The 25,830-nt window shown below is 35.1% G+C and overlaps 1 protein-coding gene across 1 annotated transcript in view; it reads left to right on the forward strand.

Moving 5' to 3' along the window:
• Positions 1 to 25,830, forward strand: part of USH2A (usherin) — a 733,563-nt gene that overhangs the window by 167,437 nt on the left and 540,296 nt on the right. Inside the window, exon 14 of the mRNA XM_046679838.1 lies at positions 13,634 to 13,797. Coding sequence (XP_046535794.1) covers positions 13,634 to 13,797 — 164 coding nt within the window. The remainder of the gene's footprint in view (positions 1 to 13,633; positions 13,798 to 25,830) is intronic.

Below are 25,830 nucleotides of genomic sequence, written 5' to 3' on the forward strand. Positions count from 1 at the left end.
ATATAGATATATATATAACCATATCTATATAGTTATATATCTATAGATATATAGATATAGATAGAGATATATAGGGATAGATATCTATAACTATCTATAGTTATATCTGTAGATATAGATAGATATAGATATATGAATAGGTAGACATAGACAGATATATAGATATAGGTATATATCTATCTATGTGTATATATATATACACACACACCATATTACCATATATATATATACATATATTACCATATATACCCCACACAAACATATATATGTATAGCATATTTTCTTTATTCATTCACCAGTTGACAGACTTTTAAGATGTTTCCACATCTTGGCTATTGTGAATAATACTGCAATGAATATGAGGTGCAGATATCTCTTCAAGATGCTGATTTCATTTCCTTTGGGTACCCAGAAGCGGGATTGCTGGATCACGTGGTAGTCCTCTTTTTAATTTGTTGAGGAACTTCCAGACTGTTTTCCATATGGTTGTACTAATTTGCATTCCCATCCACAGTGTATAAGGATTCCCTTTTCTGCAAATCCTCGCTGACACTGTTACCTTCAGTCTTTTTGATAACAGCCATTTTAACGGATGTGAGATGATATCTCACTGTGGTTTTGATTTGCATTTCCCTGATGATTAGTGATGTGGAACACCTTTTTGTGTACCTGGTAGCCATTTGTATGTCTTCTTTGGAGAAATATCTAGCCAGATCTTTTGCTCATTTTTAATTAGTTTATTTGTTTTTTGCTATTGAGTTGTATGAATGCCTTATGTATTTTGGATATTAACCTCTTATCAGATAGATGGTTTGCAAACACTTTTTCCCATTCTGCATGTTGATTTTTTACTCTGTTGGTTGTTCCCTTTGCTGTGCAGATCCGTTTTAGTTTGATACAATCCCACTTGTCTATTTTTACCCTTATTGCTTGTACTTTTGGTGTTATATCCGAAAAATCATTGCTCAGACCAATATCAGGAAGATTTTCCCTGTTTTCTTCCAGTAGTTTTATAGTTTCGAGTCTTACATTTAAATCTTTAACCCATTTAGAGTTGATTTTTGTATGTGGTATGAGATAAGGGTTCAATTTCATTCTTCTGTATATGAATATATAGTTTTCCCAGTATCATTTATTGAAGAGACTATCCTTTACCCATTGTGTCTTCTTGGCACCTTTGTAGAAGATCAGTTGACCATATGTATGTGAATTTATTTCTGGGCTCCCTATGCTGTTCCATTGGTCTATGTGTCTTTTTATGCCAGTGCCATACTGTTTTGATCACTATAGCTTTGTAATATATTTTGAAATCAGAAAGTGTGATGCCTCCAGTTATTTTCTTCTTGTTAAACCTGTGCTTTATACTTTAAAGTAACTGTAGGACCTTTTTGTTACCTAAGAAAGATCAGAAAATTCATGTAACTGACTCACTTTATATCCAAGTGGAAAACAGGAGAATTTGCCCCATGCAATCTGCTTAAAGAATCTGTGAAAGATAAAAGTAAAATTGATGCATGATTGCTTCTTATGACTCAAGGTTTTTCAACGTGCCAATTATTTTATTGTCCTATCTCTTAAAGTGATCTCTTCTTCTGGCCTCCAAGATCATACTTCTCATATTTATTTTCTCTCTCTTTTACGGATTACTCCTCTTTAATTTTTCCCTTCAATTTCTATGTCTATATCTATGATTTCAACCATGACATACATGTTTATGACTCTCAAATATATTATCATTTATTCACATCCATACCATGGTCTCTAGGCCTATAGCTAGCTGTCTCTCTGAGTTTTAAATTTGCATGCCCCTCATGCATCCCATTCTTCATATAACCAACACAGAACTACTTTTCCTTTATATTGCTTTCCCCCCTCCTCCCCAAATAAAAATAAAATAGTCTCATGCCATCATCATCTTTGTCAAAAAAAATATACCTTAAAATAACTATTCAGGTGCACACCACCCATATGTGAGTGTGGCTCAAGATAGTGTTATATGGGGCAAGATTGGATCTGATACTGAGCATAGGCTGCTGCTAGAAAGAGCTATTGAAAGCATGAGACACCATATATAACACAGTTTCTCTGAAATGAATAGAAAGAATAAAGCCTCCCATGACCATATGGGTCCCAAGGAAATGAGCCAGTCCCTTGCTGAATCAGTCATAGGGAATGCCTCTGCTTTGAGTTGACCCTTCTATTCCATTGATGAATTCTACTATCTCTTTTCACTTTAACATTGATAATCGTTAGAGAAGAAATCCTCTAGCACAGAAGGTCATAGAGAAAGATATTTCAAAATGTGACAATGAGAATTGCTTGAGTTTATACTTTTGCTCATCATTGAGAAGAGATAAAAATGGATTTTATTCTTTTTATGTTTTCCATTCCTTTCCTGAATCATATTGAAATCTCTTTGTTGACTTCTCATGGTTATTGTGTATATATCCTTACACTGACTACTTTGAAAATGTGTACAAAGATGGCTAAAATAGATGGGATTCATCTAGTATAAGGGATTTTTGTCTCCTGAAGGAAAAAATTCACTCATAGTCTAAATATATACAGACATGCAGTATAGGAAAATAACTATTTATACCTGATGTTTGATTTTTTAAAAAAAGAAAGTTGGCTAAAATCAATTTAATGTACCTTGAACCCGGCTCTGTGGTAGGCACTTGCAAGTATAAATTTATGTTATAGATTTCCAAAATTCTACAAAGTATTTTATTGTTAAGCATAGAGAAGATACAAGCATCATTGTATCTCTTCATTGATTGTGAAAATAGATTGACTTCTTCATCTGCCTTTTCTATTTATATATTCAGGGGATCTTATTTAATCCCTCCACTAAGTTCACACGTATCCCTTACCCTTCTCCGTGTTCTCTTTGTTGTGCACAGCTATGTCTGCTGTTTTTCTCTTGGCTCATTTTCTTGACTTTTTTTTATACCCCAAGGGCAAGATAAATAAGATAAAAGGCCCTGACCAGAAACTATAGCAACAACAACAAAAATGCACCAAGCACAGCAGTAACAAGCTGGAAAATCATTTTCCTGTTTTCATCCAAGTGGTTCATTCTTCAAAAGTTACTGTATATCACCAAAAGGGGGCATGCATCTTAAAAAGCAGATCCCAGTGCAAAAATCACTCCACTTACCACTGATGCATAAAGCAAACATGATTTAATCAGTATCAAAAACAATGAAGGAAAAAAAAGTCTGCCCACTGAAAGATCAATAAAGCAAAAAAAGAATACCATATTTATCTAAACCAAAAATAATGAGATAAAAATGGGCCACATTCCATTAGTGTCTGTTGGTAGTTGAGACCCATATTTGACACACTACGCTCCCTGGTGCCATCCTCAAGTTGACCTGTAACTGCGATTCCTCCTTCCCACAACCCCCAATTCTGCTCCAGTTCATCTGGTTCACCATTGTTTTTCTTATGTAACATCCACATGTCACAGCTCCCTAAAGCTTTCTTCTCTGACAACTTCATCTCTCTATATTCATTAGTTCTGCAAATGCTCTTCCTTTGAACACTGTTATAGGTTTGGTCTGGTAATCTTCACACGTGCATATTTCCACTTGATCTCCGTTGGTCTTTTCTCTGAGAACCAGATCAATGACTTCAAATGAAAGCAGATAACTTACTTGTCAACTCATCTGTTCATGGTATGATAGTGGAAATATTGGGGAATGTGCCTCACAGAGTCATGCTCCTCAATGACTCTTTGTTGGGCCACTGGCTGTTATTGAGGATGAAAGGAAAATTGGGCCACACATCTCCCATCATGTAGCAGTCTAGGCAGGCCTTACTCACAAGGCGGTGGCAGAGTTCCCAGAAAGAGAGCAGAAACGTGCAAGGACACTTGAGGCCTATGCTTGGAACTGCCACAATGTTACTTTTTCTTATTCCACTAGCCAAAGCAAACCACAGGCCAGCCACATTCAGGAGTCGGGAAACAGACTCTATTTCTTGATGGGAAGAATTGTGTAGTTAGTTGCAAAGGATGTGCGTAAAGAAAGGGGTGAAGAATTATGGTCATTTTTGTAATCTACCATGACCGCTGAATGAGATGTTCTCCTTTAATATAGATTCTATTTGATTCTGTAAGAAATGCCAGTTTTTATAAATTAGTAGCATTTATTCAATGCTATGTAGTAGGAATGACACAATATTGGGCATCAGGAGATCTAGTTCCGGTTATGGCTTTTTCACTAGACCTGGCATATTAGATTCCTATTACTGCTATAATAAATTACTGCAAACTTAGAGGTTTAAAAATGACATGAATTTATTATCTTACAGTTCTGGAGGTCAGAAGTCCTAAATTAGTTTCATTGGGGTAAAATCAAGGTGTTAGCAGGCCAATGTTTCTTTGGATACCCTAGGAGAAAATCCATTTCCTTGCTTTCCCAGTTCTAGAGGCCACCCACATTCCTTAGCTCAGAGCTCCTTCCTTCATCTTCAGAGCCAGGAGAGCACTGTTTCCCCTCTTCTCTGCCCTCTGCTTGTGTCCGTATGTCTTCTCTCTCTGACTCTCACCTTCCTGCCTTCCTCTTATAGAGACCCTTGTGATTACATTGGACACTCTCAGATAACACAAGGTAATCTCTCCATCTCAAAACCCTTAACGTAATCAAATCTGCAAAGTTCCTTTTACCTAGTAAGGGAACATATTCATAAGTTCCAGAGATTAGGGCTTTGACATTGTGGGCCATAATTCAACCTACTAAACTAGGGTTCAGCAAGCAATGGCCTGCCGCCTATTTATGGAAATAAAGCTTTATTGAAACAGTAATATTCATTTTTTACATATCATCTACAGCTGCCTTCATACCACTACAGCAGAGGAGTTGCAACAGAGATCACATGGCTCACAAAACCTAAAATATTTACTATCTCATCCTTTATGGATAAAGATTGCTGACCATACTTTGATTCACTGTCACCCTGGGCAGGTTACTTAATCCTACTAAACATCATAGAATCAGACTTTTGGGACTAGGAAAAAACCTTAAAAATAATTTTGGTTAAACTCTACCCTGTGCATTTCTCTGTGTAAATCACCTTTTCAGAATAACTGGTTATTCAGCTTCTGCTTGAAAATGTGGAACTAAAAAGAGCTCATTGTCTTATGAAGCAGTTCATGTTTATTTCACACAACTCTAAGTCTGAGAAAGATAGAAATATATTCTTCACATTGAGCAAAAATTTCATTCCTGTGACCTTTTTGCCTAGCCTTATTTCTGCCTTCTGGGGCCATAGGGAATAATTGTGCTCTCTTTTCTACCTGAGAGCACTTTAAGAATTTGAATCTGCTATCATACCTCCAAGTTATTATGTTACAATGATGACGAGATTAAGGAAGTGACATTAGGGCTTCTTTGAGGGGTAAACATGTGTGATATTGTTAATATAGTGAATCTTCTGCGATTTCTATTTCTTTTAAATATTTGGTTTTGGTGACCAACATGTGGAACATAGTCTGTAGCCTCTGTGATTAGGTGGATGTTAACAAAGGGGAAAGTGGTAGTGGTCTCATACAGAACCTTGCTAAGCAAGATCTTCTCTAGATGACAGGAATGTCACCTTCCTAGACTTGGATGTCACTATTGCCTGGATGCAAGGGAGCCACTACCCAGGTCCAGATCTTATAAGTCCCTTTATTTGTGCCTTGGAAATCTCCACGAGAGAGGGTGGATGGGACACTGTTAACTCCTCCTTTCTAATGAGACAATACCACTCTTCCTTCCTCTCCAATAAGCCAAGTGAGTATGGCTTTCACTTCATATGATGAGGATCTCTAAGCCACAAATCCTTCTCTAAAAATTCTGATTCCAGTTCCAAGAGAATCCAATGTAATTAGTAGGCTGCGATGAAAGGCGGAATAAGAACCTCAATGAGACTGCACTTCCAATGCAGAGATGAAATGTAATCTTAACCAGGGGAAAACCAAATTCTTCCAGAGAGTGCTCTAGCATCATGGGATGCTGCACAAGAAGACTGAATTGAGAACTCTTCTGGCCTTAAGGAGTCAGAGCAGAACCCATCTTAAAGACCATGGTCCTTTCCTTGGGGGAGAGCTTAACCAGGGCAACAGCGATGCCAATCAAAAAGGGCTCAAAAGAGCTAAATTTTCATTAGAGCTACATGTCACATTTGGGCTTTTCTAAGTCTGAAGCTCTCCTAGTGTTGTATTCATTCGTTTATTCAACAATATTTATTGAACACTTACTGTGTGCTAGTCATTGTGCTAGGGACCCATGGAAAAAAAACTTTGTCCAGTTTCTCAAATTTGCTTTGAAGCCTCTTTCTCTTCTATTTGTTAATAATCATTAATAATCCTTGTCTTTGAGCTCTTTTCCTCCTTCCTTCTTTATGTTGAATGGTGTCCCCGTCATCCACCTGTCAGCAAATTAGAGAACTGGGAGTAACGCTTCTTCTTCCCTTCTCTTTTCAATTTGTCCATCCCTCCTATTGATTTCTCTTACTAAATATTTTTTAAGTATACCCCCCTCCTTTCCATTGTACCTTACCACTGTCCTAATTTAGCAATATCTTACCTCTACATATCTTGCCAGCTTTATTTGTTACCACTCCCTATTCTGAATTTATACCTATGCAAAAAAAATGAATTGTTTCTAATTCCACACCCTCTCCTGCTGTTTCTTTTCTCTCTATTTTGCCCTTCCTGATTCGCTTGGCTTATTCCTACTCATCTTTCAATATTCAGCTCAAATATCTCCTCCAAGATTCCTTTTAATGTGCCTTTCCCTGTCCCCTCCTCTGCCACCAAACTAGGTAGTTGCCCCTTTTCTGTGCCCTCAAAGAGACTGCACATATCTTTATTAATGCTCTTTCATTTTTTTATTTCTCTAGAATGTGAGCTCCTTGAGGGGAGGGACAACTCTATCTTACTCATCTTTATGTTCTCAGTGCCTATTCCAGCCCTGGAAAATAATTGGCCCTCAATATATTTATGTCATTCAACATATTTAAATCAATGTGATGGTACCCATGAATTGGGGCTCCGAACAGGAGGGAAATGTCCAAAGAGAAATGTCAATGAAGTGATCTGCGTCCTGGAACATATCCCTGGACCTTCTGTGGGAGCTCTCCCTCAGATGATGAAGTTTCTGACGATAAAATGCATTACTGAAACATTCTCTTCATGGATAGTGATGTTTCTGCTATAGTAATAAATAGGATAACTCTTTTACTGTTTGCACAACTGGAAGAAGCTCCCTGGAAAGGAGAATATATGAGATTTGTGATTTAAGAGACAGAGGCCAATTAACTTCTTTCCTGTTGTATCCAGTAAACGCTGAGTTACCTAAGACCCAGAACAGAAGTATAATAGCGGAGTGCTGGCAGAGATTAGCAACACTTTATTCCCCTTTTGTTTACCATAATGAACTGGTCAATAAACATCACAAATTGTTTATCTATATAAATCTTGACAGATTACTCTTTATGAAATTCATTTAGCAGGTGAGGTTTTCCCATAAGGATGAAAAATGAAGATTTTAAACAGATTGTGGGAGAAGCTCTGGCTGTACCAAGAGAGTCAGTGTAATAAAGGTTTCTTTATATTAATATTACAAAAACCATTTATCCTGACAAAATCAATATCACAATTCATCTTAGTTTGGTGTTTCTCTTTCTAAGCTTAAAATGTCTCTTCCTTTATTATGTCTAATTTTGTTTTAATAAACGTGAAATATATTTCATTTAGGAGGTGCTCTTGAGGAGGGATAACATAAAATGACATCAAACTTGTAGCTTATTTGCTAAAGAGTCTTGGAAATGTTTAAAATTATATTTGAGTGGCTGAGAAATTTACAGGAATCTTTTAACTTAAACCTTAATTACAAAATTATCCCCAATGTCCTCTGGGTGAAAACAAACTATAATATTCAGAAAAGTCTCCTATGAACTTCATTCAGGTAAAATTCTCTCTTACTGATGTCAAGCAATTATAACAAGTCAGATAAGTTGGATATAACAATGTCTGGGATGAGAGACTAAAAAATCAGGAAGAGTCACATTTAATTATTCAAAACATCGCATGCTTTCCCAAGAAGTGATTTATTTATTCCATTTGGATTCAGAACTTAATATCCTACGGATATTGACAGAGCTGACTTGGAGCTAAGCATGTAGCAGTTAGCTGGAAGAAAATAGAACTCCATCAAGGAAAGGAATTAGGTTATACACTGGAAACTATTACTCTAAATGTACTGGATGTAAAGTAAGTGTGATTGTCTCATGAGTGAATGGTAATGAAAACTGAAATACTCAAGAGACACTTATTCATGAGTGGTATGGTGATATATGTATGCATTGAGAGAAGCTTGTCTCTATTGTTTATGCTTACTAATATTACATTAGAAGCCTACAAACAATATACTCGAAGTAATAGCATATAATGAAATTAAGAGCAAATCAAATATTTTGTTGCTTCTATAATTCTATTTTAATTTCAATGCATAATTTTCTTCAGCTCTAATACTTGAGTAGGCTAAACAAAACAGCTATTTGAAATGGAGTTCTGAAGCTATGTCTATATATGAAAGCCTCATATAGTTGTTTGTAGGGGGAAAATGTCCTTTTATCATGACATAAAAAGGGTAAACTATGGTATAGTGGTTTTCAAGAGAAACTGTACTTTATTTATTCCCAAGGTGATATTAGTCCATAAAACAAATTTGCAGCTTATTTAGCAGCTTTAGCTTTTATCGGCCTTTTTAAGGGTGTTGAATGATTACCCAAGAGATCACACCATAAAAGTTGCAGTGGGATAAAGTAACTCTATCCATCCGACATCTTTATTAGGAAATATAGGTGGATCCATAATGTTATTTTAAATGTGCCATATGGAAAGTCTCTGTTTAAATGTGAGTGGTCATCTTACATGTGCTGTTTTTGCTTCATGGTGCCAAAATTGCTTATCTTAATCAGTGACATTGGCATAGACTAAGTCTTTGAATAATTCACTCTGAGGAAACAGATTTGGGTTTCTATCATGACAAAATGCCAGGACAGTGATTTTCACAACCGACTTGTGTCCAAGAAATTTAAGTTGACATGAAATTCTCTCATTATGTTTATATTATTAGCATCTTTTCAGAGATCAGAATAATACTCTATTTTTCAACCATTCTGATTAAATTAGGTTAGTGCATGAAATAAAAAATGGAATATAGCCTACCTATATTAAGGTATTGACAGTATTTGAACATGTCTTCCTCAAACTGTTTTCTTAGTGAAATTTAGTCTTTATAAAACTAAATATAGAATTTCAAGATTTTTAGGGACAGCAATGATGATCATATCCAATTTTCTATTTTACAACTTCATAGATACTTGAAAAGATAATTTTATGGGTACCTAATCTTAATATTTAGCTGTCAAGTAACACAATAATAGCAGGAGACTTTAACACTCCACTTACATCAATGGATGGATCATCCAAACAGAAGATCAATAAGGAGACATTGGCCTCAAACGACCTATTAGGCCAGATAGACCTAGAAGATATATACAGAACATTCCATCCAAAGACCACAGAAGAGACATTCTTTTCAAATGCGCATGGAAAATTCTCCAGGATTGATCACATATTAGGCCATAAAACAAGTCTCAATAAATTTAAGAAGATTGAAATAATACCAAGCATCTTTTCTGACCACAAAGGTATGAAACTAGAAATCAACTGCGAGAAGAAGATCAGAAAAGCCACAAATACGTGGAGATTAAACAGAATGCTACTGAACAACGATTGGGTCAATGAATAAATCAAAGGAGAAATCAAAAAATACCTAGAGACTGGGGCCGGCCCAGTGGCATAGTGGCTAAGTTTGCACGCTCTGCTTCAGTGGTCCAGAGTTTGCAGTTTTGGATCCCAGGCTCAGACTTAGCACCACTCATCAAGCCATGCTGTGGCAGCATCCCACATAAAGTGAAGGAAGATTGGTACAGATGTCAGCTCAGTTACAATCTTCCTTAAGCAACAAAGAGATTGGCAACAGATGTTAGCTCAGCACGAATCTTCCTCATACACACACACACAAATACCTGGAGATAAATGAAAATGAAAATATGACATGCCAAAATTTATGGGATACAGCAAAAGTGATTCTAAGAGGGAAGTTTATAGCAGTACAAGTACTACATTAAGAAACAGGAAAAATCTCAAGTAAACAATCTAACAGTGCACCTAAAGGAACTGGAAAAATAAGATAAAACAAGGCCCAAAATCAGTAGAAGGAAGCAAATAATAAAAATCAGAGCAGAAGTAAATGGAATAGAGACTAAAAAGACAATAGAAAAAAAATCAATGAAACCAAGAGCTGGTTCTTTGAAAATATAAACAAAGGTGACAAACCTTTAGCTACACTCACAAGAAAAAAGAGAGAAAATTCAAATAAATAAAATCAGAAATGAAAGAGGATAAATTACAATGGACATCTCAGAAATACAAAAGAGTATAAGAGAATACTATGAAAAGCTATACACCAACAAATTGGATAATCTAGAAGAAATGGATAAATTCATAGAATCATACAACCTTCCAAAACTCAATCAAGAATAGAGCATTTGAATAGAACAATTGCCAAGGAGGTCAAACATTAGTCAAAAATCTCCTAAAAAATAAAAGTCCAGGACCAGATGGCTTCCCTGGTGAATTCTACCAAACATTCAAAGAATGTCCTTCTCAAACTCTTCCAAAAAATTGAAGAGGAGAGGAAGCTTCCAATCTCCTTCTATGAAGCCAACATTACCCTGATATCAAAACCAAACAAGGACAACACAAAAAAGAAAATTACAGACCAATATCACTGATGAACATCGATATAAAAATCCTCAACAAAATACTAGCAAATCGAATACAACAATACATTAAAAAGATTATACACCATGATCAAGTGGGATTTATTCCAGGGACGCAGACATGGTTCAACATCTACAAATTAATCAATGTGATATGCCACATTAACAAAATGAAGAATAAATATCACATGATCATCTCAATAAATGCAGAGAAAGCATTTGACAAGATACAGCACACATTTATGATAAAAACTCTGAATAAAATAGGTATAGAAGGAAAGTAACTCAACATGATAAATACCATATATGACAAACCCACAGCTAATATCATTCTCAACGGAGAAAAACTGAAAGCTATCCCTCTGAGAACAGGAACCACACAAGGATGCTCACTGTCACCACTCTTATTTAACCAGCATTAGAAGTCCTAGCCAGAGCAATCAGGCAAGAAAAAGAAATAAAAGGGATCCAAATTGGAAAGAAAGAAGTGAAACTGTCACTATTTGCAGATGACATGATTTTATATATAGAAAACCCTAAAGAATCCACCAAAAAACTTTTATAAATAATAAATGAATACAGTAAACTTGCAGGATACAAAATCAATATACAAAAATCACTTGTGTTTCTATACACTAACAATGAAGTAGCAGAAAGAGAAATTAAGAATACAATCCCATTTACACTTGCAACAAAAAGAATAGAATACCTAGGAATATACCTAACCAAAGAGGTGAAAGATCTATACACTGAAAACTGTAAGACATTGTTGAAAGAAATTGAAGAAGACTCAAAGAAATGGAAAGATATTCCGTGCTCTTGGATTGGAAGAATTAACATAGTTAAAATGTCTGTACTTCCTAAAGCAATCTACAGATTCAATGCAATCCTTATCAAAGTTCCAACAACATTTTTCACAGAAATAGAACAAAGAATCCTAAAATTTATATGGAACAACAAAAGAACCAAATAGCTAAAGGAATCCTGAGAAGAAATAACAAAGCTGGTGGTGTCACACTCCCTGATTTCAAAATACACTACAAAACTATAGTAATGAAAACAGCATGGTACTGGCACAAAAACAAACACACAGTTCAATGGAACAGAATCAACAATCCAGAAATAAACCCACACAGTTTTGGACAGCTAATTTTTGACAAGGAAGCCAAGAACACTCAATGGAGAAAGGGAAGTGTCTTCAACAAATGGTGTTGGGAAAACTGGGCAACCACATGCAACAGAATGAAAGTAGACCATTATCTAACACCATGCACAAAAATTAACTCAAAATGCATTAAAGACTTGAATATAAGACCTGAAACCATGAAACTTCTAGAAGAAAACACAAGCAGTACGTTCTTCGACATCAGTCTGAGCAGCATATTTTCAAGTACCACGTCTTACCAGGCAAGGGAAATAATAGAAAAAATAAATAAATTGCACTACATCAAACTAAAAAGCTTCTTCACAGCAAAGGAAACCATCAACAAAATGAAAAGACACCCTAACAATTGGGGGAAGATATTTGCAAACCATATGTCTGATAAGGTGTTAATATCCAAAATATATAAAGAACTCATACATCTTAACAAGAAAAAAATGAACAACCCAATTAAAAAATGGCCACAAAATCTGAACAGACATTTTCCCAAAGAAGATATTCAGATGGCCAACAGGCACATGAAAAGATGTTCAACATCATTGACCATCAGGGAAATCAAAACTACAATAAGATGTCACCTCACTCCTGTTAGAATGACCATAATTAACAAGACAGAAAATAACAAGTGTTGGAGAGGATGTGGAGAAAGGGGAACCCTTGCATACTGCTGGTGGAAGTGCAAACTGGTGCAGCCACTATGGAAAACAGTATTGAGATTCCTCAAAAAATTAAGAATAGATCTACCATATGATCCAGCTATTCCACTGCTGGATATTTATCCAAAGAACAGGAAAACAGGAGTGTATAAAGATACATGCACCCCTATGATCATTGCAGCATTATTCACAATAGTCAAGACTTGGAAGCAACCCAAGTGCCCATCAAGGGATGAATGGATAAAGCAGATGTGGTATATATACACAATGGAATACTACTCAGCCATAAAACGATGAAATCCGGCTATTTGTGACAACATGGATGGACCTTGAGGGTATTATGCTAAGCAAAATAAGTCAGAGGGAGAAAGTCAAATACTGTATGATCTCGCTCATAAATAGAAGATAAAAACAACAAACAAACACATGATGACAGACTGGATTGCTGGTTACCAGAGAGGAAGGGGAGAGGAAAGAGAGCAAAAGGCGTGATTAGGGGCATGTGTGTGGTGGTGGATGGTAATTAGTCTTTTTTTGGGTGGTGAACGTAATCTACACAGGCATCGAAATATCATGATGTACACCTGAAATTTATGTAATGTTATAAACCAATGTTACTGCAAAAAAAGAAAATATTTAGCTGTCAGGAGAACTGCTTTTCCAAAAAAGCAAAATTTACAATATTCTTAATTGAACAATTTGTAAATAAAATAATCCATTAGATGTATCATGCATGTAAAAAAGCAATATAACACTTTTGTTTTTGCCATTAGTTAGTTTACAAAGAGAAGGCTTCATAGAGGTTTTATCATGAGCAGCATTTTGATAGTTTTTTTGCTTTATTTCATGTTTGCTCAAGAATCTTTTTCACTACATTGGCTAAAACAATGTTATCAATACTTGTAACTTAGACTATGAATTATTAATCAAAACATTATATTCTTTGATGGTTTATTTGTCTTGTTTTCAGATGTCAGCCTTGCAATTGTCATCTCTCAGGAGCCTTGAATGAAACCTGTCACTTGGTCACGGGCCAGTGTTTCTGTAAACGATTTGTCACTGGCTCAAAGTGTGACTCTTGTGTTCCAAGTGCAAGCCATTTGGATGTCAACAATCTATTGGGCTGCAGCAAAAGTAAGTGAACTCTGGCCCAGTGCTGGTATGTGAAGTGACATCACACAGGGAAGAGTGTCTTGTTCTTTTCTCTCTCCATGGAGAACTCATCAGAAAGGCTTAGGTACAATGTGGAGAACTTAGGTGAAACCTGAAAAAACAATACAATAAATGAAATTTGTGTTATTTTTCCTTGATTACATCACTAAAATGGTGATATGATTATGTTAGTGGTGGGGAAGTTACAATGGTTTGTTGGAATGGTATCACTAGTGAGGTGACAATGTCCTGGTTTTCCCCAGACTAAGGGTTTTCCACGGACACAGGACTTTCAGCCAAAATCATGACGGTACTGATTAAACCAAAATGATTAGTCACTCCACCACACAAGAACATTTCCAGGCAATTTTTTATAACAAATGGAAGATTTATACTTCTTCATTATGAGTTTTATGTCCTTCCATCCCCCAAATGTCATGGACACTATGCTATTAGTTGTTTATTGATATTGTTGCTATTATTCTCATTATTGATCACAGTATATTACTTACTCCTATATTTGATATGCCTTTCTTTCTACTTTGTTGCGTTAGTTGTTTAAACAAGCATCTCTCACATTTCTAGTTTAACTCCTTGAAGCTGAAGATTGTATCTGAGTATCTTTTGACTTCTCAACACCATTCTCCGGTGGCTTGAATTGATTTCTCAAGGTCACTTGCAGTCTTACAATTTCATAATATATCGGTAACTTCTTTATATTTACTTGACGATCAGATACCCTTACCTTTCCATAATTCCCAAGAAAGCCTGCTAGAACATGTGGAGAGGAGCCCTCTACAACATATTGTACCATGCACATCCTCCTTGGCTGTCCTGAGACTAGCATGAGTCACAATGTTGGGACATACCACAAGTCAGGACAAATCCTCATAAACAAGTTAGCCTGGAACTGTGCTATCTTTGGTTAAGGGAGAGAGAGAGAAATAATGGAATATTGGACTCCACAGTAACCGTACTAGATTTTGAGGTAGTGGAAGTCAGGCTGTAGTTAATGATTAACAACGCATATTTACAGATTGTACCTCTGTAGTTTCTCTACAGTATCCTGTGTTTCATCAGTCCCTCTGGATTTTAGTATAAGTCAAACTGTAGGTATTTGTGCCACTCCTGGAAAAGGACTATCCTAATTGCCTTTGTGTAGAAATATAAACATAAATCTAGTCTTCCATGAGCATTGAATTAATATTTGTTATTCATTGATTAGCTATATAATTAATTGATTTGCGTGCAACAGAAAATCCAGCATATTTCTTTGGATGTCAGTTGTAGTTCATCACTTATAATAGAAATGTGACAGGTTTATATACCACATATGGAATCTTAGCATTTTTTGATTGGTTCTGCCAGTAATTTTGTGTGAAAATGTTGGCATCTGCTCTGCTTTTCACTACCTGTTCTTGTACTAGAGACACAGTCTAGAAATTATACCTCAGGCAAAACTGGATAGTCCGGTCACCAGAAACCCAGCCTACATTTCTTAGTAACGGTAGACATTTACTTGTACATTAAGTCTTTTCTTCTCTGTGCTAAACATTCTTGGTCTTTCCAAATGCTTCCAACTTTTAGTAATTTAAAAAACTTTCCTGTTCCTAATTATTCTTCCCTGGACATATTCCTTTTGCTTTTTTGTTTCTTTAAAATTGTGATCCTTAGTGCTGAACACATTCCTTCAATTATTTATGGTGGTTGTGGCTGTTTTGGTTTGTGTTGAACACAATTTATAAAACATGATGCAAAGTTAGAACCTCGGTAGCAGCGAACGTAATTCATTAAAAAAAAATTTAGAGAGGATTCCTGCCTTCAAAGGGCCTTAAAACATAGTCAGCAAGAGTGACGGGCACAGTGATAATAGAAGAGAGTGAACGAAGGGGGCAAGAAAGTGATAACTGGGCTGAGGGAGGGAGGCCAGCTTTCTTTCCTGTTCCACCTTAATTTTCACGTGGTACTTGCTTTTTATCCTGGCAACAGCCGGAACAACCAGCTTCACAAAGATACAGTGCTATTGAAAGGAACGTAGTGCTATCTATTGTTGAAACTGTGAACTACCTCGGGCTAGTATTTTTCTGTGTCTGACAAATGTCAAGAATGTGTTTTCCTTGAAAATTAGAATGTTTCATGGTACCTTTCTATGCAGTTTGGGAACCATGAGATTTCAACTGTTATCTTTTCCACTTCCTTAAAAGCCACTGACAAATGTTTAGCAATATCATCTGTGATTTTTTTTTTTTTTGATGAGGAGTGGGAGTTGAAATCCTAGGATATAATTTCCAGAGTGCAGAAGGATTGAGTTCAAATAAAGTGCTTAGACCCTCTCTCATCATATGCTTTCTTATTGTGTGATTCACTTCTTTCCTATCAATATTTGTTACTTGCTTTCAAAATGATGGTCATTCTCCTTGACAGGAGAGACAGAAGCAGAACAGGTATTAAGTAATTCTGCTCTCTGAGTGCTTTCCTAGTGAATAACATTCCAGTTTGCCCTAAACTTCTGTCTATGAACTTAACTAATGAAAAAAATATATATATAGACACTTTTAACTCTTCATAGCTCTTTTGTTAAGTTTTCTTGACACTCTTCTCTTTTATGTTTATTCTTGGTTATTTATCCATTTTTTATCATTCACTTTTCTTCTTTATCTCTACTTATCAGAGAGGTTCTTATAGCCCTCCTTTAAAAAATTTTTTTATTGTGGTAAAATATATGTAACATAAAATTTACCATCTTAACTATCTTTAAATGCACAGTTCCATAGTATTAAATACGTTCATAATGTTATGCAACCATCACCACCATCCATCTCCATAACTCTTTTCATCTTGTGGAACAGAATCTCTATGCCCGTTAAGCAATAACCCCCATGTCCCTCAGCCGCTAGCAACCACAATTTTACTTTCTCTTTGATTTTGAATAATCTAAGTACCTCATATAAGTTGAGCCATACGGTTTTCGTCTTTTTGTGACAGCTTATTTCACTTAGCATAACGTCCTCAAGGGTTGTCCATGTTATGCCATATGTCAAAATTTCCTTCCTTTTAAGGTTGAATAACATTCCATCGTATGTATGCACCACATTTTGCTTATCTGTTTATCTGTCAGTGGACATTACGTTGCTTCTGTGATTTACCTATTGTGAGTAATGCTTCTGTGAACATGGTTGTACGAATCTCTCTTCAAGACTCCGCTTTCAATTCTATTGGGTATGCACCCAGAAATGGAATTGCTGGATCATGTGGTAATTCTATTTTTAAGTTTGAGGAGCTGCCATACTGTTTTCTACAGCTGTTTACCATTTTACATTCCCACCAACAAAGCACAAGAGTTCTAATTTCTCTACATCTTTGCCAGCATTTGTTATTTTTCATTTTTTTAGATAGTAGCCATCCTGATGTGTGTGAGACTGTCTCCTTGTAGCTTTGATTTGCATTTCTCTAATGGAATCGAGCATCTTTTCATGTGCTTATCAGTCATTTGCATATCTTCTTTGGAGAAATGTCTATTCATGTCCTTTGCCCATTTTTAAAGTTGGGTTGTTTTGTTTTTGTTGAGTTTTAGGAGTGCCCTATACACGCTAGATATTAAATCCCCTACCATATGTATGATTTGCAAATATTTTCTGTCATTTTATGGGCTGCCTTTTTCACTTTGTTGATAGTGTCTTTAGGTCACAAAATTTTAACATTTTCGTAAAGACCTATTTGTCTATTCTTTCTTTTGTTGCCTGTGCCTTAGATGTCATGTCCAAGAAATGGTTGCCAAATCCAGTGTTGAGAAGCTTTTGCCCTATGTTTTCTTCTAAGAATTTTATAGTTTCACAACTTATATTTAAGGCTTTGGTCCATGTTGAGTTAATTTTTGTATATGGTGTTAGATAAAGGGTCCAACTCTGTTCTTTTGCATGTGGCCATCAGTTTTCCCGGCACCATTTGTTGAAAAGACTGTACTTTCCCTATTGAAGGATCTTGGCACCTCGGTCAAAAATCATCTGGCCATATACGTGAGGATTTATTTCTGGGTTCTCTATTCTATTCCATTGTTCTGTATGTCTGTTGTTATGCCAATACCACATTATTTTGATTCCTGTAGCTTTGCAATATGCTTTGAAATCAGGAAGTGTGAGTCCTCCAGCTTTGTTCTTTTTCAAGATTGTTTTGGCTATTTGAGGTCCCTTCAGATTCCATATAAATTTCAGGACGAGTTTCTCTATTTCTGCAAAAGAATAGGGATTTTGTTGAATCTATGGATCACTTTGGGTAGTATTGACATCTTAACAATATTAAATCTTCTAATCCATGAACATGGGATGGCTTTCTATTTATTTGTGTCTTTAATCTTTTTCAGCAATTTTTTTTTTTTAAAAGATTGGCACCTGAGCTAACAACTGTTGCCAATCTTTTTCTTTTCCTACCCCCCAAAGCTCCCCAGTATATAGTTGTATATTCTAGTTGTGAGTGCCTCTGGTTGTGCTATGTGGGATGTCAACCACAGCATGGCTTGACAAGTGGTGCCTTGTCTGTGCCCAGGATCCAAACTGGTGAAACCCCAGACCACCGAAGCAGAGTGCGGGAACTTAACCACTCGGCCACGGGGCCTGCCCTTCAGCAATGTTTTATAGTTTCCATTGTACAAGTCTTTCACTTCCTTGCTTAGTATAATTGTAAGCATTTTATTCTTTTTGATGCTATTATAAATGAGATTGTTTTTCCTTTTCAAACTTTTCATTGTTAATGTATAGAAATGCAACTGATTTTTATTTGTTGACTTTGTATCCTGCTATATTGCTGAATTCATTATTAGTTCTAACATTTTTTTTTGTGGAATCTTTAGAGTATTTTACATATAAGGCCATATCATCTGCAAACAGAGAGAATTTTGCTTCTGCCTTTGATTTGGGTGCCTTTTATTTCTCTTTCTCACCTAATTGCTATAGCTAGAGCAATTGAATAATGCTCCAGTATTATGTTGAATAGACATGAAGCGAACATCCTTGCCCTGTTCCTGATCTTAGAGGAAAAGCTTTCAGTCATTCATCATTGAGTGTGATGTTTGCTGTGGGTTTTTAATATATGGCTTTTATTGTGTTGAGGTAGTTTCTTTCTAGTCCGAGTTTTTTCAGTATTTTTATCTTGAAAGGGTGTTGAATTTTGTCAAATTCTTCTTCTGCATTAATTGGGGTGATCATATTTTTTTTAATTCATTCTGTTATTGTGGTATATTACACTGATCAATTTTTGTATGTTGAAACATCTTTGCATTCCAGGAATAAAACCTATTTAGTCATGGTGTATAATCTTTTTACTGTGCTATTGAATTTGGCTTACTAAGATTTTGTTGAGGATTTTTGCATCAATGTTCATAAAGAATGTTGTTCTGTAGCTATCTCTTATTGGAGTTTCTTTGCCTCTGGAATCAGGGTAATTCTAGCCTCATAGAATGAGTTAAGAAGCGTTCTCTCCTCTTCAAGCTTTTGGAAAAGTCTGAGAAGAATTGGTATTAGTTCCTCTTTAAATGTTTGGTAGAATTCACAAGTTAAACCACCAGATCCAGGGCTTTTCTTTGTCAGGAGATTTTTGATTACTGAGTTGATCTCCTTACTATTTATAGGTTTATTCGAATTTTCTATTTCTTCCTGATTTGGTCCTGGTAACTTTCGTATTTCTAGGAATCTGTCCAGTTCATCTGGGTTATCCAGATTGTTGGTGTACAGTTGTTCATAGACTTTCTTATAATCCTTTTTATTTCTGTAGAATTCATAATAATGTCCTCAATTTCATTTCTGATTTTAGTAATTTGAGTCTTCTTTCTTTTCTTAATTTGTGCAGACAAAAGATTGCCAATTTTGTCGAACTTTTCAAAGAACTAACTTTTCATTGATTTTTCTCTATTGTTTTTTCTATTCTCTACTTTGTTTATTCCTACGCTCATTTTTATTATTTTCTTCCTTCTGGTAACTGTTAGTTTAGTTTGTTCTTCTTTTTCTAGTTCCTTAAGCTGTAAACTTAGGTTGTGGATTTGAGATCGTTCTTTGCTTTCCTTCCTTCCTTCCCTCCTTCCTTCCTTCCTTCCTTCCCTCTCTCCCTCCCTCCTTCCCTCCTTCCTTCCTGCCTTCCCTCCCTCCCTTCATCCTTCCTTCCTTCCTTCCTTCCCTCCCTCCCTTCCTTCCTTTCTTCCTTTCTTCTCTTTCTTCCTTCCTTCCTTCCTTCCTTTCTTTCCCTTTCTTTTTCTTTCTTTCTTTTTGCTGAGGAAGACTCATCTGAGCTAACATCCATTGGCAATCTTCCTCTTTTTGTATGTGAGCCACAACTACAGCATCGTCACTGACAGAGGGGTGGTGTAGGTCTGGACCTGGGAACCAAACTTGGGCTACTGAAGCCGAGCACACTGAAGTTAACCACTAGGCCTAGCCCATTGTTTTCTTAATGTAATTTTTTTTTTTTTGAGGAAGATTAGCCCTGAGCTAACTGCTGCCAATACTCCTCTTTTTGCTGAGGAAGACTGGCCCTGAGCTAACATCCATGCCCATCTTCCTCTACTTTATATGTGGGATGCCTACCACAGCATGGCATGCCAAGCAGTGCCATGTCTACACCCAGGATCTGAACTGGCAAAGCCGGGCCGCCAAAGCAGAATGTGCACACTTAACCCCTGTGCCACTGGGCTGGCCCCTAATGTAAATTTTTATAGTAATACATTTCCCCCTTAACACTGCTTTTGCTGCACCCCATAAGTCTTGAAATGTTATGTTTTCATTCATCTCTGTTTACTAATTTTTCTTATGATTTCTTCTTTAATCCATTGGTTAAGAGTGTATTGTTTTATTTCTCCACATTTGTGAATTTTCCAGCTTTACTTCTCTTGTTGATTTCTAACTTCATCCCATTCTCATCAGATAAGATACTTTGTATATATCTATCTTTTGAAAATCTACTGAGACTTCAACTGTGGCCTGACATATAGTCTATCCTGGAAAATGTCCCGTGTGCACTTGAGAAAAATGTGCATGAGGTTGTTGTTGGGTCTAGGGTTCTGTATATTTCTGTTAGATATAGTTGGTTTATTGTGTCATTTAAATTCTCTGTTTCCTAACTTTTCTTCTGCCTGGTTGTCCTATCCATTATTGAAAGTGAGGTATTGAAGATTTAACTATTATGGTAGAGTTGTCTGTTTCTCCCTTCAATTCTGTCAGCTTTTGCTTCATACTTTTTGCTGGTCTGTCATTAGGTGCACAAATGTTAATAATTGTTATATCTTCTTGCTATGTTGAAACTTGCTATATTAATATATAAATAAATATATATAAATATATAATATAAATAAATATATATATATAATACGTAAGTAAATATAAATACATTATATGTCTTTATTTGCTTCTTGTAATCTTTTTTGATTTAAAGTCTATTTCGTTTGATATTAGGACAGCCACTTCTGCTCTTTTTTGGTTACTATTTTCATGGAATATCTTTTTCTATCCTTTCATTTGCAGTCTATTTGTGCCTTTGGATCTAAAGTGAGTGTCTTGTAGATAGTGTATAGTTGGAGCACGTGTGTTTATCCGTTCTGCCAATCTGTCTTTTGATTGAAGGGTTTAATTCATTTACATTTCAAGTAATTACTGACAAGGACAGACATTTCTGTCATTTTGCCTTTTGTTTTCTGTATACCTTATAGCTTTTTGTTCCTCTTTTCTTGCATTACTGTCTTTTGTGTTTAGTTGAATTTGGTAGTGAAGTATTTAAATTCCTTTCTAATTTCCTTTTGTGTATATTCTATAGTTATTTTCTTTGTGGTTTCCATGGAGATTATATTTAACATCATAAAGTTATAACATTCTAATTTCAATTTATACCAGCTTAACTTCAGTAACATAAAAACTTGGCTCCTTTATAACTCCTTCCTCACTCCTTTCAGTTGCTGATGTCACAAAATTACATCTATATACATTATGTATCCCAAAACATAAAATAATAATTCTTTTAAGTGCATTTGTATCTTAAATTATACAGAACATAACATATGGAGTTACAAACCAAAGTAACAATAGTACTAGCTTTTAGACTAGTAATTTTAAAAAAATGTATTAATTTCTTAAATCTTGTAGAAAACAAAAAGTGGAATTATAAACCAAAGTTATCATAGTACTAGGCTTTATAATTGCCCATGTATTTACCTTTATTGAGATTTTTATTTCTACATATGGCTTTGAATTATGGTCTAATATCCTTTCAGTTCACTGTGAAGGATTCCCTTGAGTATTTTTTGAAGAACAGAACTAGTGGTAACAAATTCCATCCGTTTTTGTTCATCTGGGAATGTCTTAATTCCTCTTCCACTCTTGAAGGATAGCTTGGCTGGGTATAGGTTTATTGGTTGAGTTTTTTTCTTCTAGCACTTTGAATATATTGGCTCACTGCCTTCTGGCCTCCAAAGTTTCTGGTGAGAAATCTGCTAATATTTGTCTTCAGAATCTCTTGTATGTAACAAGTCACTTGTCTCTTGCGGCTTCCAAAATTTCCCCTTTTTTGACTTTTGAAGTTTTGATTATAATATGTATTTGAGTTGATCTTACTTGGAGTTCATTGAGCTTTTTGGATGTTTATATGCATGTCATTCATCAAATTTGGGGAGTATTTAGCTATTATTTTTTAAAATATTCTCTCTGCCCCTTAGTCTCTGTCTTCTCCTTTTGAAACTGCTACAATGTTTATGTTGGTCCACTTGGTGGGGTAACAGGTCTCTTAGGTTCTGTTCAATTTTCTTAAATCTTTTTTTCTTTCTGTTCCTCAGACTCAATAATGTCTCTTTTCCAATCTTCAAGTTCACTGATTCTTTCTTCTTCCTGAGCAAATTTGGTTTTGAATCCCTCTGGTGAATTTTTTGTTTGTTTCAATTATTATGATTTTTGTCTCCAAAATTTCTTTTTGGATTCTTTTTAGATTTTCTATTTCTTTTTTGATATTTCCTTTTTGTTCACATGTCATTTTCATGATTTTCTCAACATCTTCCTTTAGTTTCTTGAGCATCTTTAAAATAGTTGTTTTAAAGTCTTTGCCTGGTAGATATATCTTGCAGTAAAAAGGCTGGTTTGTATAGTGAATGTATTTTGAATTTTTTTAGAAACTGCCAAACTATTTTTCATCATGGCTATACCATTTTACATTTCCACCATCAGTTGTTGAGAGATCTAGCTTATCTATTGCCTCAGCAACATTTGTCAATAAATTTATTTCATTATAGCTATTTAACGAATGTGTAGTGGTATCTCATTGGGGTTTTAATTTACATTTTCTGAAATGACTAATGCTATTGAGCATCTTTTCATGAGTTTATTTACCGTAACTGTGTTTTCTTTGGCAAAATGTTTTTCAAATCTTTTTCCCAAATTTTAAGTGAGTTGTTTTTCTTCATATTGCATTAAAGAATTCTTTATATATTTGAGATATAATTTGTAAATATTTCCTCCTATTCTGTGGATTATTTACTCATTTTCTTAATGGTATGCTTTAAAAGGCAAAAGATTTTAATTTTGATGAAATCTAACTTACCAAGGTTTTCTTTTGTAGGTCATGTCTTAGTGTCCTAAAAATCTTTGCTTCATCCAATGTAACAAAGATTTGATCTTATGTTTTTATCTGAAAGTTTTGAAAATTATTAACTTTTACATTTAGGTCTCCTAAATATTTTAGATTAATTTTGTGTATGGTGTGAAGTAAGCATCTAAGATCTTTTCTTTTCTTTTTTGGCACATGGATATCCAGATGTTCCTGTAACACTTAATGAAATGACTACCCATTCCCTATTGAATTACTGAGGCAACTATGCAAAAAATCAATTTACCCCATAGCTAACATTATACTCAATGGTGAAATACTAAAAGCTCTTCCCCTCAGATCAGGCATAAGACAAGGATACCCACTTTTGTGCTAATCAACATTCTATTGGAAGTTCTAGCCAGAGCAATTAGAGAAGAAAAGGAAATAAAAAGCATCCAACTTGCAAAGAAGTAGAACTGTCTCTATTTGCAGATGACATCATCTTATATCTAGAAAACCCCAAAGAATTCACATGAAAGCTACGAGAGCTAATAAATAAATTCAGCAAAGTCACATGTTACCAGATCAACCCTCAAAATCAGTTGTGTTTCTATACACCAACAATGAACAATCTGAAAAGGATATTAAGAAAGCAATTGCATTGACAATGGCATCAAAAAGAATGAAATACTTAATAATAAATTTAGCTAAGGAGACGAAAGACTTGTACACTCAAAACTACAAAACTGCTGAAAAAAATTAAAGACGACATAAATTAATGGAAAGACACCCCATAATTATGACTGGAAGACTTAATATTGTTAAGATGTCAATATTCCCCAAAGCAGTCTACAGGTTTAAGGCAATTTCTATCAAAATCCCAATGGTGTTTTTTGCAGCAATAGAAAAGCCCATCTTAAATTCAAACAGAATCCCAAGGGATCCCAACTAGTCAAAACAATCTTCAAAAAGAAGACAATTGGAGGACTCAGAATTCTTGACTTCCAAAATAGCTTCTAATTTTTATTAGTGAAAATTATGTTGCACTGGCATGAAGACAAACATATACACCAATGGAATAGAGTGTAGAGAGTCCAGAAATATAGCCTCACATACATGGGCAATTGATTTTGACAAGGATACCAAGATCATTTAATGGAGAAAGGACAGTATGTTGAACAAATGATACTGGGAAAACTGAATATCCACGTGTAAAGGAATGAAGTTGGATGCTTACCTTACACTATATACAAAAATGAACTCAAAATATATCAAAGACTTAAATTTAAGAGCCGATACTATGAAACTCTAAGCAGAAAACATATCAGAAAAAACTTCATGAAACTAGATTTGGTAAGAATTTCTTGGATATGACATCAAAGGGCCAGGCAAGAAAAGAAAAAATAGATAACTTGAATTGTATCAAAATTAAAAATCTTTTGCATCAAGGTACACTATCAAGAGAGTGAAATGACAACCCACAGAATGGGAGAAAATATATACAAATCACATATCTGTTAAAGGATTAATATCTAGAATATGTAAAGAACTCTTACAAGTCAACAACAAAAATAACTCAATTTAAAAATGAGCAAAGGATTCGAATAGCCATTACTCCAAAGAAAACATATATATGGCCACCAAGCACATGAAAAGATGCTCAACATCATTAGTTATTAGGGAAATGTGAATCAAAACCACAATGAGGTACAACTTTACACCCATTTAGATGGCTATTATCAAAAAGACATAACATAGGTTTTGGCAAGGATGTGGAGAAATTGGAACACTTGTGCATTGCTGGTGGAAACGTAAAATGATGCAGTTGCTGTGGGAAATGGATTGGCGGTTACTAAAAAAGTTGAACACAGAATTACCAACACAATTAAGCCATTTCATTCCTTAGATAAATATCCCAAAGAATTGAAAGCAATAACTCAAACAGATATTTGTAAACCAATGTTCATACAGCGTTATTCACTATGTCCGAAAGGTAGTAAAAACCCAAGTGTCCATCGAAAGATGAATGGATAAAGAGCATATAGTAGGTATATACAATTGAATATTATTCATCCAAAAAGATGAATGAAATTTTGATGCAATATAGATGACACAATAGAGATGAACTTTGAAAACATTACGCTAAACAAAATGTCAGACATAAAAGCAAAAATTCTTTATGATTCTACTTATATCAGATACCTACAATAGGCAAATCTATAGATACAGAAAGTAGAATAATTGTTATCAGGGACTGGAAGCAGGAGGAATGCAGACGTATTGTTTAATGGGCACAGAGTTTCTGTTTAGGGTGATGAAAAAGTTCTGGAAGTGGATAGTGCAATGATTGGACAACATTGTGAATGTATTTAATGTCACTGAAATGTACACTTAAAAATGGCTAAGTTGGTAAATGTTATGTTATATATATTTTACCACAGTAAAAACATCAATTGACCATAA

The sequence above is a fragment of the Equus quagga genome, chromosome 12 (genome assembly GCF_021613505.1).
Source record: "Equus quagga isolate Etosha38 chromosome 12, UCLA_HA_Equagga_1.0, whole genome shotgun sequence".
Taxonomy (NCBI): domain Eukaryota; kingdom Metazoa; phylum Chordata; class Mammalia; order Perissodactyla; family Equidae; genus Equus; species Equus quagga.